At 41.7% G+C, this 26,203-nt stretch overlaps 1 protein-coding gene across 2 annotated transcripts in view; it reads left to right on the top strand.

The window, feature by feature from the left end:
* Positions 1-26,203, top strand: part of JAK1 (Janus kinase 1) — a 127,812-nt gene that overhangs the window by 74,095 nt on the left and 27,514 nt on the right. For both annotated transcript variants that reach the window (XM_030325974.1, XM_030325975.1), the window contains exons 2-8: positions 4,242-4,318; positions 6,965-7,163; positions 10,556-10,679; positions 16,347-16,500; positions 20,018-20,181; positions 21,902-22,241; positions 23,781-23,966. In XM_030325974.1, coding sequence (XP_030181834.1) covers positions 4,313-4,318; positions 6,965-7,163; positions 10,556-10,679; positions 16,347-16,500; positions 20,018-20,181; positions 21,902-22,241; positions 23,781-23,966 — 1,173 coding nt within the window. In that variant the 5' untranslated portion in view covers positions 4,242-4,312. The remainder of the gene's footprint in view (positions 1-4,241; positions 4,319-6,964; positions 7,164-10,555; positions 10,680-16,346; positions 16,501-20,017; positions 20,182-21,901; positions 22,242-23,780; positions 23,967-26,203) is intronic.

Below are 26,203 nucleotides of genomic sequence, written 5' to 3'. Positions count from 1 at the left end.
TGATTTCAGGAAATACTTCTAAATTACGTATTTTTCTTCTCAGTTTTTCTAGGTTCATACTTTAACTTATCAACATTTTTTATTTTCTACTTCAGAAATCAAAAGCTTTGATTCCTTTAAGATGGACATAAAGTAACCCTGTGTGTGTGTGTGTGTGTGTGTGTGTGTGTGTGTGTGTGTGTGATGGTTTCTTTAATAAAAATAACCAGCTACCTACCCAAAGTGTTGTATTCTGACTCTTGTCATTGATTTTAACTATCATCCAGTCTATTTTTATCATGTAAATCTGGCAGTGGCCTTTGGCCAGAAGCAGTCATATTCTGATCATACTTGTGAATTTTAACATGGTCTATTTTTATGTCTCTTCACTATTCAAAGTTTAATTGTATATTCTTCCCTTATACAGATACTTGTACTTTAAAGGGTGTCCTTGACAATTTAAGAGGATTTCAGCATCTTCAGACATAGATTTCTAGGAGTTTGCATCTTGGAAAATAGTTATGATATGCCTCTATTGCAGCTAGGCCCTGTTCAGACTCGCAAGTTGTCTCTTGTTTTGTTATATTTTCCTCGTTCAGGAAGCATCAGCTATACTTGGATCAGACTTTTATAAACTAAAGAACTGTGAGATTCTACAAAATGTCCCCCCTCCCTTTTTTTAATGCAAAGTAGCATCTAACAAGATCGAGCCACAGAAGCAATCCTCTAACCATAGAAAGAGAGGCAGGTTTTTTTTTTTTTATTCAAAAACTTGAAATTTTGTAAGTAAATTAGTATGGAAGAATTCAGTGCTGTCCTCAAAGAGCTTTTGATTATTCACTTTTATTCTTCCCATTTTCTGAGCTTCTTTGTGTTCATTTGCATTGGGAATGGAACCCAGTGAATCATATTCTTTTGAAAGGGTGTTGCGCGATTCTTACCGGTCAGGTTTCGAGCATTTAAGATTTTCTTTTTGTATTTGTAATGAAAACTTGAATTGATTGCCTGGAATTATCTGTAGTATTTATAAACTTGATCTTGGTCTTTTCCTATCTGTTCTTAAAATAAATAGAGAACAAACTGAGGGATGCTGAAAGGGGGGGTAAGGGTGGGGAGTGGTGTTGGCTAGATGGATGATGGGCATTAAGGAAGGCACTTTTCGGGATGAGCATATGTAAGAGATGAATCACTGGGCTCTATTCCTGAAGCCAAGACTACACTGTAAACTAACTTGAATTAAATAAATAAATAGCATTTTGTTTGGTTTATATGGAAAGAAATGCTACCTGAATGAAGCCTTTACACAGACTCTGTACCAACAAAAGACTCTTCTCATCCTGAATGAGAACAGATGTCATTTCATACAAAGTCGATCAGCAATCCTAGATTTAAGTGCTTAGGACGGTGCCTATCCTGTCTTTTAAGTGCTTTATGGGTGTTTTTACATTTTTATCATTAGGATGTCAGTTTTTTGAGATTCTGTTGTTATTGAATCAGCATATAAAAATATCATAGTAAATACATATGGTCTAGCAGTTCTGTTGCTGATTCTGTCTTCCCTGTGAGTTTGATCTCTATGCTAAGCATCACAATACCATTTTATTGTCCTATCCAATAATATGGGAGGTCAGTTTGAAAATTAGGTGTACTATGACTTCAGTATAGTGTGGCTTGCAATAGGGAAGGAACACTGGAAAAACCAAACTCTGTTTTATTATAGGTTTTCATAGAATCCAATCCTAGAAAAATGTTAGTAATTTTAGGCTGACCCTCGAATCTTACATGAGGCTCCGAGCAACCCTGTGACTCCTGAATGCAAGTAGTAGGTGATCTGATGGTACACTTAAAAATCCTTTGTGAATTCTGAAAGGTTTTATGCTGTAGTCTTTGTTAAATTGGGTCTGTTGGAACCTACAGGTCTCTTCCTGATCTGAAAGGCTCAAAGTATGTTCCTTTTGGGGCAGGCTTCTTAATTCTCCAGACATAGGGCTCATTTGGGCCCATCGGTTTTCATTCATCCTTGGCAGCAGCATATAATGGCATGCTTCCAGGAAACCTCAGGTAGGCCCCAGACATGCTATTAGCAAATACTGCTGATGAACCAACTAGGGCTGTTCTTTGCCCAGGTATAAAGGAATATTGGAGGGATTTCCCCATTTATGAAGCTGGAGAGATGAGACTAGCTCCTTCCCTCTACCAGGCCTTTGCATATGCCAGTCCTTTACCCAGCCTGCCTTCTCTCCACCTCCCTAGATATCCGTTATATCTCAGCTCAATATTAATTCCCTCTTGAGTCCCATGCTAGATGATATTCCTTTTATTTTACCTCTCTCTTTTTCCTCCATGGCATTTTAAGCTCTTTATAATTACCTCTTTATGTGCATCTTTGTTTGATTGCACTACAGACTGTAAGCTCCATGTGAACAGGGGCCATATTGCTCCAGTTCTTTATTGTGGCCTCCTGATGTAGGTCAGTTTCAGGCACGAAGAACTGCTCAAAAATAATGAATCTCCTAAATGTGACATTTGAAACTCTGCTCCTGAGCCAAAGCAAGGCATTATAGCATGTAGCTAATTTCAGATTGCTGTTTTGATGTGGGGTGGGGTATCTATTCTCATAATTAAAACAATGGATTACATTAGATTTTTAAAAGCTGAAAGTATAATGGTTTGTTCTTTGAATCTTGATAAAGTTGTCCATGTCAGAATAGCCAAGTCAAGGGGCGCCTGGGTGGCTCAGTCGGTTAAGCGTCCGACTTCAGCTCAGGTCACGATCTCACGGTCCGTGAGTTTGAGCCCTGCGTCGGGCTCTGGGCTGATGGCTCAGATCCTGGAGCCTGTTTCTGATTCTGTGTCTCCCTCTCTCTCTGCCCCTCCCCCGTTCATGCTCTGTCTCTCTCTGTCTCAAAAATAAATAAACATAAAAAAAAATTAAAAAAAGAATAGCCAAGTCAAAGTTGTCATATCAAAATTCATACTTATATCCTCTGCCTGGCTTCCCGAAGGTGACATTGTGACACACTCTTCTGGTTTAAGAATTTTTTTTAATGTTTGTTTATTTTTGAGAGAGAGAGAGACAGAGACGGACAGAGAGTGGAGGGGGGTGGGGGCAGAGAGAGAAGGAGACGCAGAATCTGAAGGAGGCTCCAGGCTCTGAGCTGTCAGCACAGAGCCTGATGTGGGGCTTGACCTCACAGACTGCGAGATCATGACCTGAGCCGAAGTCAGATGCTCAACCGACTGAGCCACCCAGGCGCCCCACACTCTTTTGGTTTTAGATTGCGTGTATGTTTTCATTTGTGCCATCCCCCCCTTCGATTGTAAGATCCTGTGGGAATGCTAGCCTGTAGCCTCATTTCCATCACCCCACTCCCTTTCTACTTCTGCTGTGTAATGCTTGGGAAAGTAGAATTCTGATAAAGTGTATTAAATGACCAACAGAAAACAGACAGTGATCCATATTAACTTGGAAACCACTTTCACACCACTAAGGGTGGTTGCTCCTGATTTGCAAAAATAATTAGATTCTACTATTAAAAAGAATTTGTGAGAGGCACCCAGAAAGTTGTTAAAACAATGCAGAACACTGTGTGTGTTGGGCGGTTGGTGGTGGTTGGTGATGAAGATGATAGGATCAGTGCTTTAATTCTAGAGAATCAAACTGGCTTTCTTATGTAGTAGAAGTTTGAAGTGAGGTCAGGGAGTTGGAAGGAGGCTTTTTTGCTACCTAAGTTTTCAAATATGAATGGCTCAAAAAACATTTGGTGAACTAAAAGCATTTTTCACTGGATTTATTTCTCGGCGCTCCCCCTTTCACCATATCATATGATGTATCACCATTAAATGAGGCCAAGGGCAGACCGGGTTGGGAGGAGGGTAATTCTAAAGGAAATGGAAATGGGAAATAAAAGTGCATAAGTTTGGGGGTCCTGAACTATTGTTCATGGCCTCAGGGGAGAGGTTGTTGACGGAAAAGGCGCATGGTCTTCATTTGCATTGGACCGGGCACTCTATGCCAGGAAGCAAAAGTCCCTGGCTTCCTCTGTTGAAGTGGTAAAAATAATATCTTCTTTGATATTCATACCCTACGATGCCTCTCTGTCCTCTCAGTGTCCTCATCAATTTTTTTCCCTTCTTCCTCCCAAATGCTTTTTCCTGTCCACTTATGGTTTGGGCTGCTTCCTTAATAAGAATGTCCTCTTATTCTCTGATGCAATTACATCTGCAGCTGATTTATTTATTTATCCTTGTCTCTATCCCAGCTCTGAACGGACTTTGGAAAGTAGAGAAGAAAATCCAGTCTGCTTTTGGAGGACATTGGACAGCCGAATAAATGCAGGTATGTACCTTTGCATATCTTTAAAAAAGGACCAAAAGGAAAATAACTTTTAAAAAGAATAATGAAACTGATCTTGAACTTGTAAGGATAACCTGTACTTCTATCCTTTCATTTTTCAGTATTGGTATTTTAATTTTTTTTTTCATTTCCAAATGTTGAATGTGCTGGTTTAAAAATAAATCTCAAGAGTATAAAAGTATAGGAAGTCCAGAGTAAAAGATAAAGCTCCCTTATAGTCCTTCCTGGATATTCACCACTTTAGCAGTTTATCACATGTTTTTCCAGATTGTGCATATAGGCATGATCAAAAGGGTCATGATATACATATTATGCCTTTTTTCACATTGTAATATGTCATATATATTTTTCAGTGTTGATTCACATAGCTTTGTGTCATCTTTTTAACAGCTGTATAGTATTCTTTTGTGTTGATATTTCTTATTTTGTTAGCCTTCTATTGTCACTTGTATTTTTTTCCTATTATAAATGGTGCCACACTGTATACGTATATAATCACGTATACTTGCCTGATTATTTCCTTAGAGTGAAAGCGTGTAACACCATCTCTCAATTCTTCCCATGCCATGCCTGTATAGGGCCTCAAGGACAAAGGTGTATCTTACATTATAAAGCAGACTGCAGCTTGTTTGTTTTCCGTTTCTGTTTCTCGTTGTAGGGTGGAGTTGGATGCTCAGTGTTGGGTTTTAAACCTTTCTTGCTCAGGGAGCCTGGGTGGTTCAGTCAGTTAAGCGTTCAACTCTTAATTTCAGCTCAGATTATGATCTTGTGGTTTGTGAGTTCGAGCCCCACATCAGGCTCTGCACTGATAGCACAAAGAGATTTTCTCTCCTTCTCCCCCTCCCCTACTCACTCTCTCTCTCAAAATATAGAAACAAACTTAAAACTTTCTTGCTTGACAGTTGATCTGAACCCTTAAGGTAAGTTATGAACTTAGTCTTTCAGCCTGATTTCTGAAAGCTTCTGGTTTTCAGATTTATTTTGGAGATGAAACAAGTAAAATTGAGTGCCTCTTAGTTTGTAGCATTGAGGCGTATCTGGTTCATGTCTCTCCTGTAAGTATCTCACCTTTACCAGGGCGGCTAATAAACGAGCTCATGAGTCTGGTGAAGAGAACTATGTGACTTGTTTTGAGGAGCTTCCTTGGGCCATTCTGCAAGCACCCTTTAAATGTAAGGCTCTGTGCTAGGTACTGGGGAAAAAGTTGAATGACACAGTCCTTACCCTTAAGGAACTCCCAGCATAAACCATTGAGAGAGAGAAAGACAGACACATGAATAAGATGGTCATAATCCAGTGTGGTTAGTGCAGCGAGGTGAGTTTGGGAGAGGGCATCTAACTTAGGGGATGGGATGGAAGTTCAGAGGCATTTCCTGGAGGAGGTGATGTCCAAGCCGAGTTCTAAAGAAAATTACAGTTTTTCATGGAAAAGATGAGGTGGGAAGATATTCCTGATAGAGAAATGAGTATGACCAAAGGCAGGAAGGTGAGAAAAGCAGAATGGCGTGGGGCGGGGGGGGGGGGGGGGGCAGTAGGAGTAACCAGAACAATGGCAACTTTGTAGGTTTCCGGCATGAAGTAAGAGGCTAGGAGTGATGGAAGATGGGGCTGAGAGGCTAGCTGGCAGCTGATGGAGGACCTCTGTGAGGAGTTTGAGACTGCTCTTATAGACTAATGGGGGCTTTTGGAGGACCTGATAGGTGTTACAGAGATACTACTTTGAGGGCTAAGCAAAGGTTGGCTTGGCAGGCAGTAGGAAATTAGGAACCTGGGGTCAGGGAAATTAGTTTGTAGGCCACTGGTGTTGGAGTGAGGGGAAGAAAGGTGTTCCTTTTCCTTCCTGGCCTTGTCTAAGCTAAGTTGCTGGGGCTGGCTCTTTGATCCTAGTTGCCCTGCCTTTAGAGGCTCAGGTGAAGGACTTTTGCAAGTTTCTCACCAGCAGGTTCTGGCCTCTTCAGAGCAAGGCTTCCAGCCCTCATTCTGCTGCCACACAGTGCTGCCCATCTGCCTGCCTGCCAGTGGAGTGATGAGGACTTGGCCCCATTCAGTAATTTTCGAGACCCTTCCATATGGCTCATGAACATGAATTGGTGGTCACTTGGTGTGTACTATCTGAGAGCCAGCCCTGGGCTAGGCTCTGGAGGCAGGAAGATAGATAAGACGCGGTTCATGCCCTCCCTGAGCTTGCAGTTTAGTGGGAGATAGACAAAGTTAAAAGACAATGTGATTCGTGCCCTAGGTGGGCTCAGAAGTGAGATGATTCCAGTAGAGGTGGCAGCATGAGTAACATTAACGTGAGCGCTTCCATAACGAGCCACGTTTTTCAACTACAACTTATGTGCAAATAGAGAAAATAAATCTAGGCCATGTCCAGAATTATTCTGATTTTTGAGAATATGGTCTGGTCATAATGAATTAGAGTGTATAATTGATTATCCTCATAACTATAATGGATAGTTTGACCTCTCGTAAGTTCGGATGCATTTGATTTTCAGAGAGGGAAGGGTCAGTAGGAAATTACCTGCTTTAGAGGTATTTATGCTTACTTACCTTCCCAGCATTCTCTTTTACCACTTGACCTTCTAGCACATAGAATGACCACGTGGTCTCGCTTTCCTTCCACTACAGTATCTAAATATAAAAGAGGACTGCAATGCCATGGCTTTCTGTGCTAAAATGAGGAGCTCCAAGAAGACGGAGGTGAATCTGGAGGCCCCCGAACCAGGGGTGGAAGTGCTCTTCTATCTGTCCGATAGGGAGCCGCTCCGGCTGGGCAGCGGGGAGTACACGGCAGAGGAGCTGTGCATCAGGGCGGCGCAGGAATGCTGTGAGTATGGGCTGCTGCCCGCTGGCCCGGTCGTGTGTGGTGTCCCTGAGCCTCGCAGCTCTGCTCCGTGTGGGCACGCGTGGGCTCTGGCCTGCCTCTGCCGCTCACGTGCGTTTCACCTTGGGCCAGTGGTTTGAATTCTGAGGGTGTCACTTTTCACTGTCTTCATGGTAAAGTGACTTATTCCTGCTCTGTCACTAATGAGCTTGGGGTCCCAAGGAATGAGGCTTGCCTTCTGTGGAGGCACAGTTTTTATTTCCCCTACAATCTGGAAAATTGGAATACTATCAGCACTAAATGAGTAAAAACATCTGGCACAAAGTTGCAAGCTATTCAATAAGGGGCATCTCTCAAGATCTGAAAGGCTGTTCAAAACTTCTTTGGAAGGGTGGAATCCATCCTTTGGCCGCTGTAACCTGCTTCCCCTTTGTGATGCTGACTTGAAGTGAGAACTCGAGTGTCACTTTGTGGCTTGGTCAGACTGCCAGGTTGTAAAAAGGGCAGTGAGGCTGTGAACAACATGGTCTTTTTCTTTTTCTTTTTTTTTTTCAAGTGAGCCTGTCTTTCTTGAGTTAGCCTGTTGCCAAATAGAAGGTGAGAAACCAAACTGAGTAACAAAATGAAGCTCCTTTAAACCTTGGGGTCAGTGACAGTTTTTGTCTACCTACTTTTAAATGACAAGTAAAGTTAAATTATAGAAACTTAAAGATCTAATCCACTGGAGTTGTGGCAGCAATTGTATCAATGTAAATATACTAAAATTCATTAATTGTACACTTAAAATGGGTAGACTTTGATATGTAAATTACATCTCAATAACGCTGTGTTGTTTTTTTTTTTTTTAAATCAACTTATGATGATTAACTATGATGGCAGACCATGTGATCCATGCTTAATTTATATCATCTTTAGCCCTCAGGACAACTCTGTTGGGATACTATGGACATTTCAAGAGTTACCTACCTAGTTTGTGATAACAGCTTGTCTAGAAACCCCTTTTTCTTTCTGATATATATCTTTCTGTTTCCAATGCTTTAAACACCAGAGTTCCAATAAAAGGGGAGAGGTTGGTGCTACAGGGAATAAAATTGGCTGAGCTGTATAGATTATGAGGTTCATGCCCTTATATTAATATTTTAAAGTTATTTTGACTAGATAGCAAAGTATAAAAGGAAGCATCTTTAGACATGAGCTTTAAAAGTATTTGTAATTAGCAAAACAGCTAGATGTAAATTGATGCTTCTAAAGTATTTTTTTAAGGTGTTGTGTTTTTTCTCCTTTCCCTTAAGGTTTGGTTTTTATAGTGTTTCTTCTGTTGACCCAGTTTCTTACCATCATATTTGTACAGAATTGTTGGGCTGCAGTTAATGAGAGATCAAGGGGCTGCTGCTAAAGGAGACGAGGAGAGAGCCTGAGCCCGCAGGCAGACGCAGCCACGGAGTCTGCTGTAGCTCTGGGCTCAGGGCCAGGCAGTGTGGGGCAGCAGTTTCTAAGCCCAGTCTGTAGAGAATGAGGGAGCTCTTTTATAACTGACTCAGGGGAATGTTGCAAACATTTATTAATTTTAAAAGTACATGAATACAGAATGCCACATATTATTAGAACTCTCATTATTATTATAGTAAGTGATATTGGGAGGCAGTATGGTTTTCTTCCCTGTTGTCCAAAAGTGTATGGTCCATTTTTGTTCTTTCAGCTCTCATTCTTTCACCTCCTCAGTAGCTCTATCTTGGTTTGAATCTCAACTCTGCCTTTTACTGAGTAGCCCTGAATCAGACTAAATCTCGGGAGGCCACAGTTTCTTCACCTGTAAAATGGCAAAAATATTAATTACGTCATTAAGTGTTAGGATGAAAAGATAATAAATGTAGAGCGTGCCAGCCTGATGCCTGACACTTAACCCTCAGCAAATGTTAGTGTTGTTGTTACCATTATTCTGTACTTTTGTATAAAAAGCTTTGATCTTTTATCTTTGATCTTCCTGTTTTAAGTACTAAAATTTTAGAATCAGACCTGTGATAGAATACACACAGATTCATGATCACAAATAAGTTATGCTTCACTATGTATGTGTCAGTGCCCATTCAAGTATGAGTATGTATAAAGAAAGTCTTGGCTTCCAGGCCAGCCCACAAAGGCCAATTCACGGATGGAAAACTATAGTATACCCAAAACATAGTCCTAACAGTACTGGATCTAAAACTCATTTGCTCTTGTTCCCAAGAGATGATGCCCTTTGAAGTTTACTCCCTCTTCTCTGTTACAAGGAGGAATAACCTCTGGAGGGGTTACCCCAGATATCTTGAGAGGCAGGAATCAAGGAGTTCAACGAGATGTCAGCATGCCGAGGCATCTGTCTCTTTTTCACTCGGTGTGTGCATTGGAGAGAGTTTGTGCCTGGACGGGCCGAGCCTGGGAAGATCCCTGTCAGTGTCAGTTGTGCTCCAGATATCTGATTTGGGAAACTCCTATTACCTCATATTTTCATATATTTTTTGGTTAGGTTGCCTGTATCTTAGTTTGAGGCCTGGTCACAGATGAAAGTATCAGTAGTAATTATTTGCAATCACCTTCTCTGCTTCCCCCATGCTTTTAGATTACAGGTCTGTGTAATTTTAATTATGGGCTCAGAAGTGAGTGGAAAGGTGCTTTCCTGGCTTTATAACCTCCTTTATCTCTCTAGTTCTTCTTGTGTCAAAGGAGGCAGTTGGTGGGGCAGGGAGGCAAGGGAGCACTATTGAACTACTTATGTTAAGCATATATCTTCTTGTGAGTTGGCTACTAATAAAAAATATGATAACTATACAGAGTACTTACAAGGTGTATCTATTAATGGTAACGGATTTTTATCACTGACAAAAATCACTTTGGTTATTTATTCCAACACATGATTTTGTGTGCCACTGCCAGAAACGCCTTTGCATGTAATACATAATCACAGTGTTAGAATTGTTTAAACATTTTCTGTAGGAGACGGATTGGGGGTTTCCCGAACTCCAAGGATGTTTCTGACTGTGATTAGCAAGGTGTGCTTCAGGTGGGATCTGGGAACCTCTCAGCTCGCGTATTTTTTCTTTTAAGTAGGATTTGTTAAGACTGTCATAGACACCGTGATGAGAAACATTGTTAGACTTTTGTTGTAAAATGTTTTTAATCTAGTTTGTCAGGAGCTATAGTATATATTCCTGGGGAGCCATAGTTGTTAATTATCATGATTAAAACTGCCTGACTGAATATGGTTGGAAGTCATATTTACCCTAAGAGGATACAAAATGTGACCTAAATTCTTTGGATAAGAGAATTTCTTGTCTTTGTGTATATCATGCTTTGGAAGCAGATGGCCTAATGTATCTATCTTTAATTTTCTGATACGTGTTTTACTTTTTCCCCAGGTATCTCTCCTCTGTGTCACAACCTTTTTGCCCTGTATGATGAGAACACCAAGCTTTGGTACGCTCCGAATCGCACGATCACAGTTGACGACAAGACATCACTCCGGCTCCACTACCGGATGAGGTATGGGCGCCTGCTTGGCTTCCTCTTGCAGGGGGAGGATGACAGTTAGCTTGGAGGCCTGAGTCACTTACTAAGAAGATTTGTAGTCATTTTGTAATTGATAAGTTTTATATTTGCTTGGTATGAGAAAGGACTTCTTCAGTATTTGGAATGCAATTCAAGATGAATTTGACCATTTGCCACATTGTAGAAAAGAAATCGTTATGATGCAGAGGGTATTTTGAAAAGAATTAGTGTACTATGGCAGAGTTTTTCAAGTGATGAGTCATGGTTATGAGTTTAATTTCATGAGTTGTGACCAGAATGTTTTTGGAAAAAGAAACAGGCAAGAATAAGTAATATCAGCATATATACATATCCCAAGAATATTGTTTTAAAACTTCTGTTTGAGATATGCAAGTGTATATACCAGCTCATGATACAATAAAATATTTCTTCTTAAGAGTTGCAGCTAAAGAGTTTGAGAAGCACCGCCTGAAGTGGTTCCCTATAAATTCCAGGTTGCTGTTGCTCTCAAGGGGTAGATGTTTTGATTGACTCCCTGAGAATTTTTGCCTAGTGGGTGGGACTCTCATTTTACTTCTGATGGGTATTGCCTTTTCTCTTGTATTGTAGACTTCCTTAAATGTCACATAGTCTCCCAAGGTGTCATAGGCAGTCACTACTTCACTGTAGTGTCTTGAGTTTATAAACATTTTTGCTCTGTTACCTAGAATTGAAAATGTTTGTTAGATACTAGTTAAGCACAACTGAGTGTGCTTTTAGCAAAGGAGCTTATAAACAGGGTGAATACTTTTTGAAAAGGATCTTGACTTACATAGATGTGATGAAACCGGCAGATTGGCTCAGTTGCTGATGGAAGGTAGGGAGTTGCTGGAAACACCCTCGGGGATCTCAGAGCCTCTCCATGGTAGCTTAGATGCTGCTTCTTCGGGAAGTTGGTGGAGTTGCTAACATTCCAGAATGGTCTGGATGTTTTTCTCAGCAGCAGTTGAACCAGATCTGCTTTCTTTGATAATCATTCTAGGGCTGACTATTTTTTTCTTTTTGTACTCACCCAAGGTCTCACCTTAAGAGGAGAGGTGTGTACCATGTGAGATTTCTCGCCCCAGATTTAGGGAAACATTCACCCCACCCAACTGAGCCTTCTGACTATATTTGGATTGTTTTTCAAAGTGTAATCTTGCTTTCTGTGGCCTGGGGGTTGTCTGTGTGAACCAGCATTGAAACGTGTTATTTGTAGCTGACAGTCTAGGAAGGGGGCATGTCACCGAATTCTAGTTCTTTCCCTCTAGGTTTGTCTACTTGGCTCAGAGTTTGGAATGGTAGAACTTGGGACTTGGATAAGACCTGAATTTACCTAGTTCAACTATTGTTCATTGTTTAGGGGCGAACTGATGTCCACAGTGGAGAAGTGAGTTACACAAAGTCACACACCTAGTGAATCCTCTTGTCCGCCCCAGAACCCTCCTTGAGGCACTTGTCTTTGTGGATTGTGCGAATACCTCACTATTAGGGGCTGTCTTTGCCTCCTCCCTGTTCTGTTAGCTGCCAGGAAGTGCACAACTACTTCATTTTTGGCACCTTGACTTTGTACCTGACATCGAGCTTCAACAGGATATTGCTTTGTTACCACAGGCTCTTTGAACTTGGAAAAAAAGATCCCACCCTAAGCTAAAACATTTGCATTACAACAAACTACAAAAACTTTGAAACCTCCTAATCTCACCACTGTAGAAGGTGTCATATGAAAACAAATGTTAGGGACTATTTCAGTGGAATCCCAGCTCTATTTTGGGAAACACTCTGTGCTTCAATTATAAGATTCTGTTTTTAGATCATGATTTTTAATGGTTATTATTTTATAATGTGTCTTAGTATAAAATAAGCATATTCTTTTTTATGAAAAAGAATATTTCCTTTTTCATTCAAATGAATTTCACTATCTGTTAGTAGAGTTCTGTAGAAACCTAAGGAGAATTCCTTGTGTATAATATCTAAACATAAACTTAGAATATGCAGTCATCTGTAGTATAATTTTCTCAAAGACTTGCAAGGAAGTCGTATCTCCTTGATAGGTCTGTCTACCTCTCTCCCCCTCCCTCTTGCTTCCTCTGTCATTCCTCCATGCCATTCTGAAAAGGAATCTACACAGCTATCATACTATATTTATTTATGCTATTCTTTATTTTTTCCCATTAGCATGTTCCAATCCTAGGAATTTGTGTGTGGCCCCAGTTTGATGAACATCTTGGTGATTAATTTTAAAAAGGAACGTAGAGCATCTTTCCATGTGTCTGTCGGCCATCTGTATTTCTTCTTGGAAAAATGTCTTTTCATGTCTTCTGCCCAGTTTTTAATTGAGTTATTTGTTTTTTGGTTATTTGTGTAAATTCTTTATTTTGGATCTTAATCCCTTATTGGATATATAATTTGCAATTATCTTCTCCCATTTGGTAGGTTGTCTTTTTGTTCTGTTGAGGGTTTTCCTTCCCTGTGCAAAAGCCTTTTATTTTGGTGTAGTCTCAATAGTTAAATTTGTTTTTGTTTGCCTTGCTAACGGAGAAAAAGGTTTCTGTGGCCGATGTCAAAGAGGTTACTGCCTGTATTTTCTTCCAGGAATGTTACAGAATTGTTGAATCATTGTACACCTGAAACTAACAGAACACTGTATGTTAATTATACTTGAATTTTAAAAACGTAGAGTGTCTGTCTTCAGTGTACCTTCTAGTTTTGTCTTATTAGGGTAAAATTAGGAAGGTGTTGATTTTGGTAGTCACTGATTTAAAGGCTTTTGTTTTTTGTTTTGTCATCTTATTAAATAGAAAGCTGTCAGCCTTTGACTATGGGCAATTTCTAGAGATCCAGCCTTGTCTTAGGCTCCTTTCAACCTTTACGGAAGTGATGGAGCCACAAGGTAGTTTGATCTCCTCAGCCTTATCTTGTCTGAACATCTTGCCAAAAGATTTCCAAACTGAAGCTGGTCTCACAGGGCTCAGATAACAGCCTGGAAGAATGTTTTTGTTCAGACCCGACTGGAGATTGTGTTTTGCCCAAAGGGAGTATGTTGGGCCCTTGATTTGCCAGATCCAAGGACTCTTTCTCATACTCAGTGGGATGTGGCAGAAGAGGACCATGCCTTGGACCGGTTCAGGGAAAATCTGTCTTCATGGCTTCTCTTTCAAACAACCTCCTGCATCCTAGAGACTCTTTTACTTTTCCCAGGTACCCTTCCATGTTGCACATAATTCTCATCTTCTCTCTGCCTTCCTCCACTACCAAAAGGAATGTACCTGTCGGCCTGCCCTTCCGGGAGAGCCCTGCTTTGTTTGTTTGTATAAAGAGTACCTGGCACAGGGTAAGTGTTCGCAAGCCCTTAGTTACTGTCTTCATTGTCCTGTTCGTTGCCTTTTCACCTGTCTCCTTCTAGACAGATCCCGAAAACTTCTAATAGATATCTGGTTATTGTGTGAATGATGAGAACTCTCCATTTTGGACTTGACTCAGTAGCCAGAGGAATTGGCTGTGTCCTCGTCAATTTTTTTTCTGCCCCAATGTCAGATTTTCCTGTATTTGCTCAGTGGGTAGAGCCAGTTCACCCTTACTTCCTGCCTATCTTGGATCGCTGATCCTGGCTGAGTCCTCCCATCCTGTGCTCCATCTGTCCTTGAAAAGTAGATTCTTCAGTCTAGGGATAGAAGTGCCAGCCTCTTCATCAGCAGATAGCTGTGGGCACCCGATCCCCTCTCACATAGGAGAGTGAGAGGACAATCCCACAGCTGTGGTTTATGCTGCACGTGGGCTCCTGGATATGTGTTCTTTCTGTGTGTGAGTGAGAGCTACCAAAACCCACAGTCAAATTCTCAGTCACTTTCATAAGTCATAGGGAAGATGAGGTGTATAGAATCCCTGAAAGTTCTAAAATACTGATTTTACTTTTATACTAACTTCTGTATCCATCCTTCCCTCGCCATGTTAATTGCTACTCCCTGAATTTGTTCATTCATTTCTTGTTTATTCATCTGACAATGATGTGTTAAGCAACTGTTATATGCCCGGAGATTCAGTGCTGAGCAAGACCACTGAGGCATCTGCCTCCACAGAGCTCATAGCATTGTCCAGACTATTTCCATAGGCATCTGATTTGGTCTCTGTCATTTCAGTCCATCTTCCATGGGGCTTTCTTCCGGGGCATCCTGCCTGACGTGATCTTGCCTTGCCGTCTCCTCTGCCTGCTGTGTCTGGTCCAGGCTCTAAAGCCTGGCATTTATTTATTCTGGCCCCAACTTCCCTTCCCAACCCTTTCTCCCTTCCCCTGGCAGTAGAGGATGGTTTTTCCCTTGTTTGGCACCTCATCAAAGACTCCCTTATGTCCAGGGACATCTTATCTATTGGGCACAGTGCCTAGGGCTCATAATATTTTTAAAGACTCAGAAAAGTGTTTTAATTTCATTAAAACCAGAAAAAAAATCCAAGCTGGATTATATTTATCTTTATATCAACGTGGTTGCAAAATACAACTTTTAATATTTTTTTATGAAGGAAGGAAAAACTGGGCTCCATGAAAGTCACATTCTAGTCCCGCTTATGAGACATGCCCCTTGTATGTTTCTTTATTGTTATTGTTGGATTTGACTGGTTGCCATGTAGACATATAGACAAGGAACTCACAAGAGTATGGAGACCAGGCCCTTTGAATCCCAGCCTGGTAAAAGGGCCTGCCACGTGTAGGCGTTGCAAATACAGCTCAGTGACAGATGTCTGAGTTTAGTGGCAGCACTTCTTTGGGAGGAAATTTTATTTGTTGCTTCTTTATGCCACGGTGGTTTTGCCAGCACACGGGCACGTCAAGGGAGAAAGACCCAGGTACCAGTTGAATCTGTAACCTATAGATGGCCTGCGCCAGCTTGGCTCAGTCACTTTCACACACTCAAGAACTCACTGCATTTCCCCTACAGGTGGCAGAGGCTTGTAGTAGTTAAGAGAAGCGGCTTGGGGTCAGTTCACCTCACCTTTTGGAACCTCTGTTTTCCTTGGCTGTAAAATAGGAACAGTGAAACCTACCTTGAGCAGTTGCTGTAAGGATTAAATGGCATAAAGTGCTTATTAATTTTATTCACAGCACTGCAAGCTGCCGCTTGTAAGTAGTGCTCATGTATTTCTTCTATTTGTAACTCTATTCATTGTAAGATAAGCCATCAATTAAATAACAGCAGTCTGGGAAATAGGAAGCACTGCCACATTAATTGTGCATCTTGATTAGACAACGAAACTACATTTTCTTGAATAGAAATGTTAAAATGTCAATTAAATAGGTCTTGGATTCAAGGCAGGATAGCATTATTAAAGGTAAAGGGAGTTGCTGGGCCAGCTCTTGCATCTAGTCCGCATGTTTTCCTATTTAGGAAGACGTAGTGGAAAGTCACTTTATCTCCTTGAGTCACAGACAGGTTCTGGCAGGATGCTGTTCACAGAGTGCTTGTAAGAGCGAAAAGAAAAAGGACCTTCTAACCAGTGACGTGCTATACAGCGGAAAAGCAAGCAAACGCTTGCTTTCCAGGGAAATTTAGCTTCCGGCATTGAGCACTCTGGGTACAACAAGGACACCTCTCCCATGCATTCGAATGTCCCCTTCCCCAAATTGACACTTATCTTCCTGCCTTCTAGGTTCTATTTCACCAACTGGCATGGGACCAATGATAATGAGCAGTCTGTATGGCGACATTCTCCGAAGAAGCAGAAAAATGGCTATGAGAAAAAAAAAGTTCCAGATGCAACCCCTCTCCTTGACGCCAGCTCCCTGGAGTATCTGTTTGCTCAGGTGAGAAGTCTGGGCCCGGGAGAAGCTGGAGGGCCTGGGATGGCTGAGGCATCACAGGTTCAGACTGCCTGGTGTGGCTGGACTCATTGGTGGCTAGGATGTTTTATGGCCTCCTCTCCTGCTCTGCTCTGTCTTATGGCTGTCCTTGCTGCCCTAGGACTTGCCCAGAACGAGGAGGGGAGAGGCAGCAGTTCGGCGTCACAAGGGGCTGGTTGTCCCACTTGGGGATTTTCGAGGCATCGCTTCTTCCCTGGTTCCTTTCTTTTTCCCTTACCTCCTATCATTTCACTTCTCATCTGCACTGCCTCCCGTGGAGAGAGCAGAGGGAAGCTGCAGGTGAGGGAGGGTGTAGTTCAGTGGGGTGAATGGGGACATCTCAGCAGTCAGAGTAACGTTTGGGAAGGCAGGAGGTGTCCGCTCTGAGTCACAGCGGTAGTGGGGTGGGAAGATTAGACACTAGATAAAAGCCAGAAGAGAAGTTAGAGTCCCTGAATTGCATTCCCCAGAGATAACCAGCGTTTTTGGTGATCTGCTTCCTGATGTTACCATGCAGGTGTATATTGTGTACCGTGTAGTTTTTTGAAAATACCCTATCATTTTTGTAAACTGCTTTTTGTCCATTCTATTGATGATCTTTCAGATGTCAGTTAAAAATATAAATCTATGCTGTTTTAATGGCTTCATAATCATTCATTCATTCAACAAATATTTACTCCTGTGTACTGTTTGCTGAGGCACTGCAGATACTATGGTGAACAAGACAGATGTGGTCTCTGCAAGCAGCAGATACAAAATCAAGCTGGGCAAACAGAAAACAAGTAAAATGATACATATGGAACACATAAGAATGGTCAGAAGTGCTATGAAGGAGAAAGCTTTTGTGAAAGAGAATATAGGGAGGGGGTTTGATTGGGAAAGTCTGATTTAAATCGTGTGATGGGAGAAGGTCTCTAAGGAGGTGACACTTCTATGAATCTGGAAGAAGGAGGAGTCTGCAGTTCTAAGGAAGGAGAGGGGAAAATATTTCTTCTCCGTTAGAGCAGTTTCTCAACAGCACTGCTGACATTGTGGGCTGGATGGTTTTTTGCTCTGAGGGACTGCCCTGTGTGTTGTATGACATTTACCCACATTCCTGGCCTCCGCTCATTAGATGCCATCCCACCAATTGTGACAATCAAAACTGTCTCCAGACATTGCCAGATCTCCCCTATGGGGCAAAATCTCCCTGGTTGAAAGCATCTGATAGAGAGGGAACAGAATGTGGGAAGACTGTGAGGCAGGTGGGAGCTGAGAAGAGAGTCAGTGTGGCTGGAGGAGAGGAGGGTGATGGGAAGGAGTGTTACTGGTGGGGCCAGCGAGGAGCAGATCATGTGCCACGTTGGTCCACGTGAGACAAGATGCTGGTTTGGCTTAGTGGTGGTGGCAGTAGAGTTTGGAGAAAAATGGGGGACCTACAATTAATTCTGGAGGGAGAATTGATAGGATTTGCTGATCAGTTGGCTGTGCAAGGGGAGAGAATCCAAAGTATCAAAGGTGATTTTGAGGTTTCCATTTTGGGCCTTGTTTGATAAATAATGGAGTCGTTCCCTAAGTAGAGAAGGCAGGGAGGAGCAGGTTGGAGAAGGGTTGGGAATGAGGCATTCTCATTTGGAGATGCCTATGGAGAGATTTCAGGTAGGAAGTGAGTTTATAGAAGTGTTTATAGATGTGTTCTATTTCTTTAAGATATACTTTCACGTGTGATTTTTATGTCCCAGTTATATTCCATTGCACAGCTTTAGTTTCTGGCCAGAAAACTGGCCATTTTCAGATCGATCGTTTTTTATTCAACCTCCCAGCTTTATATATTCAAAGGAATAGCGTACCATACTTCAAGAGTAAGTATTGCATTAGAATCTGACCTCTCAGAGGTTCAGGAATGAGTTACTTGAGGTGGTTGTACAGTGATATTTACAGAAAATCACAGCCAATCAAAATAGTTTCAGATTTTGTTCTGCTTCTTCACACGTTGCCGGCAGAAATGATTCTTGTTGGTCCTTAGTAGTTTGTGGAGGTTGACGGTGTCCTGTTCTTACCGGAGAGAAATAAATCCTATCTGGGAAAGAAAAACAGCCGCAGTGAGAACCCTCCATCCAGAAACCACTAAACTAAAGTCCCTTCAGAGAAAGTGAGTGTCTCACTTATGTGGAACAGCACCCCTAGATTTCACACTACCTCTGTTCCACCGAGAGAAAGGCTAAAGATTTCAGTGTGCTTGACATTAGTAAAGTTGAGTGGCTGCAGCACAGTGTTGATGAACCATAGCCCTGGAGTCACATCTAGGTTTGACTTTCCCCCACCACTTCCTGGGTCCCAGCTCCCACGGCATTCTGTCCTTGACTTTGTTCTTTATAACTATATTATATTATATAGTTCTATATTAAAGAACTATATTAAATAACTATATATTAAAGTTCTATCTATATTAAAGAACTATTCTCATAACTATAACTATATTGATGTTCTATATTCCTGTTTGTTTATTCTTTCTTCTCAACATGGAATCTCCCTGAGGTCAGGAACACAGTTTGGCTTACTGCTATGTATACCCCTGGCCCCTAGAATAACATCTGGCCCATAATTGGTTCCCAGTAATCAATAATTACCACATGGGTGAGTGCAGTGATGTAACTTTTGGGTGCCTTAAATTCCTCATCTGTTAGGTAGAGGTGATGGATGATGTCAGCACCTACGTCATAGGGTTGTTGGGAGGATTGAATGAAACAGTAAATAAAGGGAACCTAGCCCACAGTCTGGCACTGGGGCTAGGGTTTCACAAAGGGGAGGTAGCACTGGCATCATCATTACTCTGTACAAGACAGGTGGTGTACTTGTACTCTGTAGAAGACAGGGACTGCTCTTTAGCTTTTTTGTTTTTGAAGCCCTCACTGGGTCTTGGAATGCTGTGCACCTCCAATGGGAGGGGGTATATTTTGGTGATATGTTTCACTACTAGAAACTTAACCAGCAGGTGTCGAAAAACTCCTGTGTGGCAATGATTCACTTGCCCTTTCTCTAACTCACCATCAGAATGAGATGTGATGTGCTGTCAGTTATACAGCCAGTGCCTACGCTAGGATATCTCAGTATATGTTTGTGGAATTAATGAGCCAACCCCAGCCAGGTGTCACCCTCCCTTGCCCTGGTGCTGTCCAAGCCCAGAACATGCTGCCGGCCACGGTCATTTATAGGATAAGTCCTGCGAAAGGGCTCCACGTGTTTGTGCTATTCATCAGCAGCTCGCATGGTGCTCGGTAAACATTTGTTAAATAAATGAAATTTATTCCTGGGGAGAACATTTCCTGAGCCCCCTCGTGCCCAACTTTTGAGAAGGAGCTTTGGTGCCAGAGAATCTATAAACCTCGTTCGTGTCATCGCTACTTTTCTGGGTGGCACCTCCCTGTGTGGGGAACCTTTCTATTAAGACTAGAGACACAGAAAATCTGGTGGTTCATTTCTTTTCACCTCTGCTCCTAAGGGACAATATGATTTGGTCAAATGCCTGGCTCCCATTCGAGACCCCAAGACCGAGCAGGATGGACACGATATTGAGAACGAGTGTCTGGGAATGGCTGTTCTGGCCATCTCCCACTACGCCATGATGAAGAAGATGCAATTGCCAGAACTGCCCAAGGACATCAGGTAAATCTTCCTGCTGGCTGAAGAGTTGATCGTGGGGACAGTGTTATTTTTATACGTTCCCTGACATCTCAGTTTAACCCCTGCCAGTTTTTGGCTGACCACTGCTCTCTGCAGCGCCTAGATCTTTTTTAGAACATTTATAAAAGGTAGCACAATTACAGTCGTGTCTTGATTTTGAACATGGACTCATGACCTCAGAAATTTGCACTCTGGTGAAAGTTCTGGATGAGCGATACCAATCAACTTGGTGGCCCACATGCCTGCCCTTTGCCTGTCTTCCCGTGGTGGGCATTGCTATCTGTCACGGCGTTTTTTCCTTTTGTGCCGGAGCTGTCCTGAAATCCTGAGTGTTGTTCTACAGGCAGCTACTGTCATCCACAGCCTGAACTGGAGTTCACTAGAGAGCTGTTTATCTGATGTGAAGGATAGTACCTCAAGAAAATGGCATTTATTTAAAATAGCATTCACGATCAAGTCTTTGTGAAGGTGTCGTCAAACTGCATAATTTCTATCCATCTGTATAATATTTGTATGTATGTATTTACCAAGGAGTTGCTGTGAATGTCGTAAAAGAAGACAGATTCATTTTGAAGAACAAGTTAATATAGCTCTTTTATTTGAGATAGGCAGCATGCACCTTCCCATAAGCTTCCTTCTTGTATCTTGCCCTTGAGCAGAGTCTGGAGCAGGTGCCGGGCTGCCCCTCAGTGATGCAGGGCTGGTTAGATAGATGCTGTACTGCTGCTTTCTCTTTTTTCCATGACTTTTGCTCCGGGTACCTCCTCTTTACTTTTTCATGAGACAAAGGTAAAAAATGACAGCTCTCCTCTGATCTTCCTCTCTATTGCATTAATCTGAAATGTCACAATATCTGTTGGGGATAAATTCTAAACTTGACAATTTTCCACTGTCATGAAACCATTCGTGCAGCAGGGATTACCCAGGGCCAGATGCTGTCTCAGGTCTGAGAGTATTAGGCAGACTGGTCTCTCCACTGGTTTGGTTTCCAGTTTGTTCTTTCTTTCATGGGTGTTCATACTGTTCTTAAAACCGGCTCCTTCCAGCAGTCTGTCAGTTTGTCAAGACTCTTGTTAGTCATAGATACTTTCCTATTAGCACCTGCATAAGTAATTGATCGTTCAGTTTCCTTGCCAATCCATTTAATTCTTCTGGGACACTTCCACATGGCAGACACGAGGTCTTTTATATTTAATTGGATTTTATGTGTTTTTCCCATTTCTTGTAAAAGCAATATGTGATCTTTATAGAAAAATTATAAAACCTAAAAGTAGAGCCTACAGAGCCTCTATAATCACTCTTGCCTCCTCTCACACCACCTTCTAACTGATGCTGAATCTTAATAACTGTTCATGTGAGTACTTAATGTGCACAGGAACAGTGACGCTGGCAAGCAAAAACACAGATAAGTCCATTTTGCTGCCTCCCTTTGCAACCCAGAAAATTGGATGATACTTGTAGGAATTCCCATCTCAGTACAGTCTGTGAACATGTGCTTTTCTTTCTCTTTCAGTCCCTGTTCACCTCCATCTCCTTATGATTTTCAGCCTAGTGCTTACTCCATCTAAGACCCTCTGGGAGCAGGTCCTCCTTTCCTATGGGGCAGTACATGGAAGGAAGATTTCTAGACTAGGTTGGTTTCTGTACTATTCTATGCTGGCCTGTGCATGACATACAGACATATTTTCCTACTTTGTTTTAGCTACAAGCGATATATCCCAGAAACATTGAATAAGTCCATCAGGCAGAGGAATCTTCTCACCAGGATGCGGATAAATAACGTTTTCAAGGATTTTCTAAAGGAATTTAACAACAAGACCATCTGTGACAGCAGTGTATCTACTCATGACCTGAAGGTGAAATACCTGGCGACCTTGGAGACTTTGACAAAACATTATGGTGCTGAAATATTTGAGACTTCCATGTTACTGATTTCGTCAGAAAATGAGATGAATTGGTTTCATCCAGATGACAGTGGAAACATTCTCTATGAAGTGATGGTAACTGGAAATCTTGGAATCCAGTGGAGACAGAAACCAAATGTAAGTGGTGGTAGGTGGCTGGTGGAAGAGACCATCCTGTGTCACATACCTATTCTGTTTATCCTGTTGGGATTACCCATTTGCATGTCCATCACCCCTGTCAGACAAGTGTCTTCAGGTTAGAGACCATGTATCATTCATCTTTTATTGTCTTCACGAATATTTATTTATCCTAAATAAATATTTATTGAGTTCTGTAGGGAAATAGAGAAATGTAACAATAGCATATATAATATTAATAATAATGGCAGATATTTATTGAGCACTTACCATGTACTAAGTACTTTTCTAAGCATTTTACATGTATTACTCATTTATTCCTTAAAAAAAAAAAAAAAACGAAAAAAAAACAGAAGAAGAAGAAAGCCTTGAGGGGAGTCCTATCGTTGTCTCTATTCTATAGATGAACACAAAGAGGCCCAGAGAAGTTAAGAAACTTGCCCAAGGTCATAACTAACTAATAAACGATAGTGCCAAGAGTTGAATTTAGACTTCTGGCTCCGTGAGATAGGGTAATTGATTTTGCGATTTAAAGCTGCTTTTTTAAGTGTTTGTTGGATGAGGCAAGGGGGCAGAGTGGTTTAAAAGCATGGGTTTTAAACCTAAATAGTCCTGGTTCAGGTCCTAGCTCCACTATTTGTAGTTCTGTAGCTTTGGGCATTCCTTCCCCTATATCAGCTACATATTACTCATCTGTAAAATGGAGGTACTTAATGTATCTGCCTCATGGAGTTGTTGAGAGAACTGAATGTCAGTCAGCACAAAGCCCAGCATGTAATAAATGTTTGAAAACTATTATAGCTGCCATCATCATCGTTATAATTATCAATCATAATGTTAAAGCCAAGGCTATTTTTATTTTCTCCTGGTTTATTCATGCTAAAATAACAATGCCTAAAACTTAACCAAGTGCTTTTTATATAGTAGATACACTGTTAATGAGAACTAATCCTCAAAGAACCTGGTGAAATATAAGATCTGTTCTATGGACGGGGAATTGGAGGCTCAAATTGACCTAACTAGTTAATAACTGGCAAATTATTCAAGCATGGGATTCATATCTTCTTTTGAAAGTTTCATCTTGGATATTGTTAGAATGTTAAAAATAATCTGTGTTAGATTCTAAAAGGAGAAAGCTCATGTTCTGTGCAGCCACATTTGGGAAGAACATGTTCTCTGCCTGTGTTGAAATATCCATCAGTCCGGAAGTGAGAGGACCTGAGGGTGGATGCCTGTCTAGTGGGCAGTTATTTCCCTTTCTGACTTGACTGGTACAATAGAGATGATTTAAAGAGTTTAGTCAGAGTGCTCATTAAGGTCCCTGCCAGGTATAAAATCCCAAGATTCCCTGATGGGACACTAAACTGCCATCCTAAGCCCACATGTGCCACCTGTTCTAATTCCTGTGTAGATCCAGGCAGGCTGGCTTTCTTCTCCTTGAATGTAGCCTCTGTTTTAGTTTTCCAGAAGCGTTGACCTTTTTTGCCAATAGGAAATGAGAAAGCAACTTAACTCTGGCACTTTAATGCATCTTATCAGGTTGTACCTGTTGAAAAGGAAAAAAACAAACTGAAATGGAAAAAGCTGGAAAATAAACACAAGAAGGATGAGGAGAAAAACAAAATCCGGGAAGAGTGGAACAATTTTTCTTACTTCCCTGAAATCACTCACATTGTAATAAAGGAGTGTGTGGTCAGCATCAATAAGCAGGACAATAAAAAAATGGTAAGTTTGCTCTGGAGGCAATTCTGTTTGGATCCAGTGATAAGAGGCAGACTTTGCTGAGGACAGTTAGGCAGCACATGCTTGCAGAGCTCCTGTCCCAAGGAGAAAATCTGATGATTTTCTTTCTTACTTCAGCCAGAAATCCCTCTTGCTGACATTGGCATTATCCATGTTGGTTTTTGAGTTATACTGGTACGTTCTGGAGCCTTTCTTTGGTCTTGCCAATGTGTATCTACTTTTCAGGATTTGCTGCTCTCCCAAAGACATTTTAGCATAAATACTTAGTTCACAAAAGTTAGTGGATTTGAAGGAAAACAAGATGGGTGAATGTTAGCATTTCCTCCCAAGGGCCCTGTGCAGCCTCTCCGCTGAGTTGGGGGAGCCTTCTGGGAAGAAGTCTCCAGGAAACCCCGCTTTGCACTTCAGGAGCCTGTCAGGCTGGTGGCTGTGCCCACAGTGGCAGTCCCCGTTACGGTGTCAGGCACACCCAAGTGACTCCGGACAGAGGAAGGGGTGTTCAATCTCACTTCCTCTTTTTTGGTATCACTTGAGGACATGATCTAGACAAGCAGGCCGCTTTTGGCAGGGGAAGTAGGAGCGCTGCCAAAATAAACATGTTTGTGTTGGGGAAGTCATGGCCAACAGCACGTGGAGAGCACAGGCAGTTGAGGTGGGCACTCGTGGGGCGAAGGTAGTCAGCACTAGGGAAATACCACGCTTTGCCTTAAATGTGGCAAATACTCTGTCAAGAGGGTGACATAACACTCAGTGTTGGGAACGAATCTGGTGATAGGGTTGAGAACAGATGGTCACTGTTTTATAGCTGGGGTAACTTGCCTTCTTGTTACACCTTTTAGATAGCAGTTTGGCAACATGTGCTAAAAGCCTTGAAAATATTTATATATACCTCTATTTGGGAACTTAGTGCTGTTTTCCAGAAACAGAGATGAAGCCAGTGGTCTGTGCATGAGAATGTACCCGAACAGAATTTACAGAGTAAAATCACTGAAAATTACCCCAATCTACAATAATAGGAGAAGAGGAAAAATTCATCACAATTCACCTGAGTAGTAAAATACTATATAAACAAATTGTTATTTTTTTTAGTAATATGGAAAAATGCTTTGTAAATGGAAAAAAGGAGAATATTAAACTATCTACAGAATGGTACCAATTTTGTTCAAAACATTTTTAAAAGAAATGCATATATGTATATACACACACATGCTCTTAGAAAAATAAAGTATTAACAGCTATTAGGGTCCCTGGATGGTTAAGCACCTGACTCTTGATGTCAACTCAGGTCATGATCCTATGGGCTCATGAGATTGAGCCCCGAGTGGGGCTCCAAGCACAGTGTGGAGTGGAGTTTCTCTCTCTCTCTCTCTCTCTTTCTGTCCCTCTCCCCACTCATGCTTGCACTCTCTCTCTTAAATAAATATTTTAAAATATATTAACAGCTGTTATTTATGGTGGGATTATGAATAATTTAAATATTTTTATTCTCATCTCCCCCCCTTTTAAACAATAAACATAAGTTAATTTCATCAGGAAACTAGTGAAAAATAAAGTGAAGGGAGAAGCAGTAGAGTCCAGATAGATGTTAGTGGGAAGATGGAGAATGTAGGGAGGAAGAAGATAAAAATGAGTGCCATTTATTCAGCATATCATAGCTATAAGCCTGGATTCTGTGCTGTGTCTATACTATTTTATTTAGTCCTTACAAGGATCTTAGATGTAGGAATTTTGGCTCTGTTTCTGGGCGGGGGGGAGGGGAGGTCTAGACTGTGGAGAGGTGTGGAAACTCGTGCAGGGTCACGGAGTAAGAATGTGCAGCTCCAGCTCCAAAGCGTTCTTTTCCCCAGAGACTGCAGGGAGGAAGAGCTTGGCACAGCCGTGGTCGGGCTCTTCACCTCGGTCAGACCCTGAAGATGCATGTAGCAGAGGGGAGAAGCCACCGCCAGCTGGTACCGTGTCTGTGAGCCCGCCCCATCCTATCCTGGCTGACAGAGTCACGTCGGGCACTGCAGTCAGCGCCCGCTCGGACCACAGGGGCTGGCGAGTCTGTGGCAGCTGCAGGAGGAAGGCGGGGAGAAATAAATACTTCATCTCCTCGTTACTGCATTTTCCTCTACAAATACTAGCTCTTACTACATGCCAGACACTTCCTGTTGTAAATGCTTTGTGAATGTGAATTCTTTCCATTTTCACCGACCTTATAGGTAGGTGTATTATTG

This window comes from Lynx canadensis, chromosome C1, assembly GCF_007474595.2.
Source record: "Lynx canadensis isolate LIC74 chromosome C1, mLynCan4.pri.v2, whole genome shotgun sequence".
NCBI lineage: Eukaryota > Metazoa > Chordata > Mammalia > Carnivora > Felidae > Lynx > Lynx canadensis.
The sequence above is the reverse complement of the archived record's forward strand: the minus strand, read 5'-3'. Positions and strand labels throughout refer to the sequence as shown.